At 52.4% G+C, this 3,025-nt stretch overlaps 1 protein-coding gene across 1 annotated transcript; it reads right to left on the bottom strand.

The window, feature by feature from the left end:
- Positions 1–1,418: 1,418 nt before the first annotated feature.
- Positions 1,419–2,357, bottom strand: LOC104166538 (olfactory receptor 1020-like). Its single transcript, XM_009706502.1, has one exon. It carries the CDS (start codon positions 2,355–2,357, stop codon positions 1,419–1,421), a length of 939 nt encoding a protein of 312 aa, XP_009704804.1.
- Positions 2,358–3,025: the final 668 nt, after the last annotated feature.

Genomic DNA, 3,025 nt, shown 5'->3' with positions numbered 1-3,025 from the left:
ATGGCCCTCATTGCTGCGGACTCTCTTATGTGTCCTAGTGAGACTTTGAGCTAGGGGTGTTTCAATAATCTTTTACAATCAAGAAGTGTGTATAGCAAGTAGAGCTGGCTGAGAGGCTTGCAACTTGTTTGGGTAGGAGCAACAGGCCATCCCAACACATGGGTTACAGAAACATCTTTTCCCCTGAAGAATAAATTCAGTGTGTGTCATGCACTAAAAAGAACTGGCAGACTGCTCCCAACAAGCTGTATGCCTCATAGGCCCATTTTTTGACTCTCCAGTAGGTTTCTTTGGGAACAGACCAGATTTTGCATGATATCCCTTGGTAACTGAGCTATGGGTGAGCATGTTTTTGTCTCTTCCAGCCAATGTGCCCCTCTGTGGCACAGCTGCCAAAATGCTGCTGCGGCTGCAGGTGGGTACCTGCCTGTGCCAGCGTCCCTCCCCATGCAGACCCTTCCACTGGTGGCCAGCTGCTCCTGGCTTCTGCCGTGGTGTTGGACACTGCTGGCCCTCGTGTACCTGCCTGCAGATTTGGCCGGCAGCAGGATCGCCCCGACACCCATGCAATCATTTGAGCTTGGACCCACGTGCAGAGCCCCTGCAAGAAGAAGTTAAGCTGAGGCAGTGGCAGGCGGGCAATAAAGCGGAGGCAGGGGCAGCTGGACAAAGCTGGCTGCCCCAAGTCACCAGCCAGTCCTCACCCACTGTTGTCCCCAGCCACACCACTAACAACAACTGCATTTTGATTTTTTTATGGCTATAAAGCAAAACAAGCATTTCTGGTGAGCGTTTAAGCAATATCAGCTCACAGCTCAGTGCTGATAACTTGCTGTTCAGCCAAAGCACTGAGAATAATGGGTGGCCTGTTTAAACAGCTGGCTGCTGTGCTAATGTACAAAATGCTACAGAGCTTTCATGGCAGCCTGGAGAAACCCAGCAGACATCAGACTCAGTGCCAAAGCATGTGTGGAAGGAGGGTGGTGTGACAGCCCCTTTGCGGAGGCCAGCTTTTGCAATGCAAGGCACTGTCCCTTGTCCCATGCAGGGCCTGGCTTAGCACCGCAGGCAGCCCCAAGGCACAGCTCATGGCCTTCCTCAGGGCCAGCACATGTCTGCTGCCACAGAAAATTGCCTTTTACAGCATGCCATGGTAACAGCATAGGTCCTGTGCAGAGCTCAGCACGACACTTGCAAAATAAAGACATAATCCTGGAACTGTAGCCTTGTTCCCAACTCGGTTTTGCCATTCTGCCATCAGTGATGTGCTGAGAGTCAGACAAGTGATGGTAGTGTGCCACGAGCATCCACTGCCTGGGCAGGGAGCCCTGAGCCCACTGCTGCCACCAAAGATTTCCCACAGACGAGCGATGCTGCACTGGCACCACACCAGCACTCTGTTGCGACCCTGGTATTGCTCATGCATTGCTGCCTGGAGAGCCCCGTCTCCGCACAGCCTTCCGCAGCGCCCTCCGCACCTCCTGGTTCCGGAGGCTGTAGATGAGGGGGTTCAGCATGGGGGTGACAATGCAGTACAGTGCGGACACCAGTGTGTCGGCTGTCGGGGAGTAGCCGGAGCTGGGCCGGTTGTAGTTCAGGTTGGCTGTCACAAAGTACAGGGTGACCACGAGCAGGTGGGCAGAGCACGTGGAGAAGGCCTTGTGCCGGCTGGTGGCCATGGGCATCCCAAGGACGGCAGCCAGGATGCGGAGGTAGGAGATGAGGACAAGCAGGAAGGGGCAGAGGCCCACGAAGACACTGGCAGCATGGAGTGCCACTTCGCTGGGGTGGGTGTTGCTGCACGCGGCCCTCAGCAGTGGGGGGACGTCGCAGAAGATGTGCTGGAGCCGGGCAGCCCCGCAGAAGGAGAGCCTGGAGGCCAGGAGGGTGTGCACAGCTGAGTCCAGCATCCCCCAGAGCCAGCAGCCGGCAGCTGCCACCACGCATACACCCCGGCGCATGGCATGGCCGTAGCGCAGGGGCTGGCAGATGGCTGCGTAGCGGTCATAGGCCATGACAGCCAGGAGTGCGCACTCGGCCCCCGCACACCCCATCAGGAAGAACATCTGAGCCAGGCACCCGTGGTAGGAGATGGTCGCCTGTGGGCGCAGGGCATTTGCCAGGATCTTGGGCACCGTCACTGATGAGAAACAAATGTCCAAGCAGGACAGGTGACTGAGGAAGAAGTACATGGGGCTGTGGATATGGGGATCCAGGGACACGAGGGCGAGTATTGCAGAGTTCCCCAGCAGCGTGGCCAGGTAAATGGCCAGGAAAAGAGCAAAGAGGAAGGGCTGGCCATGAGAAAAGCCCAGGAGCATGAACTCCGTCACATGAGTCTGGTTCTCACCTGCCATGGATTGGTCTGTGGGCAGAAATGAGCACTGTGAGGAGGAGGTGGTAATTGTGATGTCTCTTCACAAGATTCAACAACACAATTAAATTTCAGGTTGGTATCCTTGCTTTACACCCATTAATCTGTTTTTCAATTCTCTGGCCAAAGCATGTGTCCATGTATCAGTCATGATTTTAGAACGTTGACCAATGGAGACTTCACTGCTTCTGTTGGGATTTTTTTTTCTTATAGCTACTTACAAGAAACTGTCAAAGTACAGTTAAAAATTGTGTGCTTTTTTCCCTGTTGGAATTGCTCGAATGTCAGCTCTGTCTCATTCGTAATTTTCAGGTCTTCCTCTTCCAGATTAAGGACCTTCTATTAGTATTTTCTCCTTGCTTCTACTTGTGCTCTGTGATCAGTATCAGTGTTTGCTAAGCAGAAGAGCTAAGTTCTGATTAATTTCTCTTTTACTGTCCAGTTTTTCACCTTTTTTTTTTTTTAAGTTTTAATGTTGAAAGGAAAACTTTCAGTCAAAAGATTAATTCTGCCTTGCCTAGCATAATGACATCCAAACTTGCTACTCCATCTTGTATGTGGGTGCTGCAAGGCTGAGAAACCACTGCCTGGCCAAGCTCTCCAGCAATTTCCCAGATCAACATATTCTTTAATTGTTTTGTTTTGTTTTAA

Source organism: Cariama cristata, unplaced genomic scaffold, assembly GCF_000690535.1.
Source record: "Cariama cristata isolate BGI_N322 unplaced genomic scaffold, ASM69053v1 scaffold8258, whole genome shotgun sequence".
Classification (NCBI taxonomy): domain Eukaryota; kingdom Metazoa; phylum Chordata; class Aves; order Cariamiformes; family Cariamidae; genus Cariama; species Cariama cristata.
This window is presented reverse-complemented; position numbering and strand designations above follow the sequence as displayed.

Excerpts from the sequence above, each read along its gene's own strand:
- LOC104166538 (XM_009706502.1), bottom strand. The coding sequence starts at position 2,357 with ATGGCAGGTGAGAACCAGACTCATGTGACGGAGTTCATGCTCCTGGGC.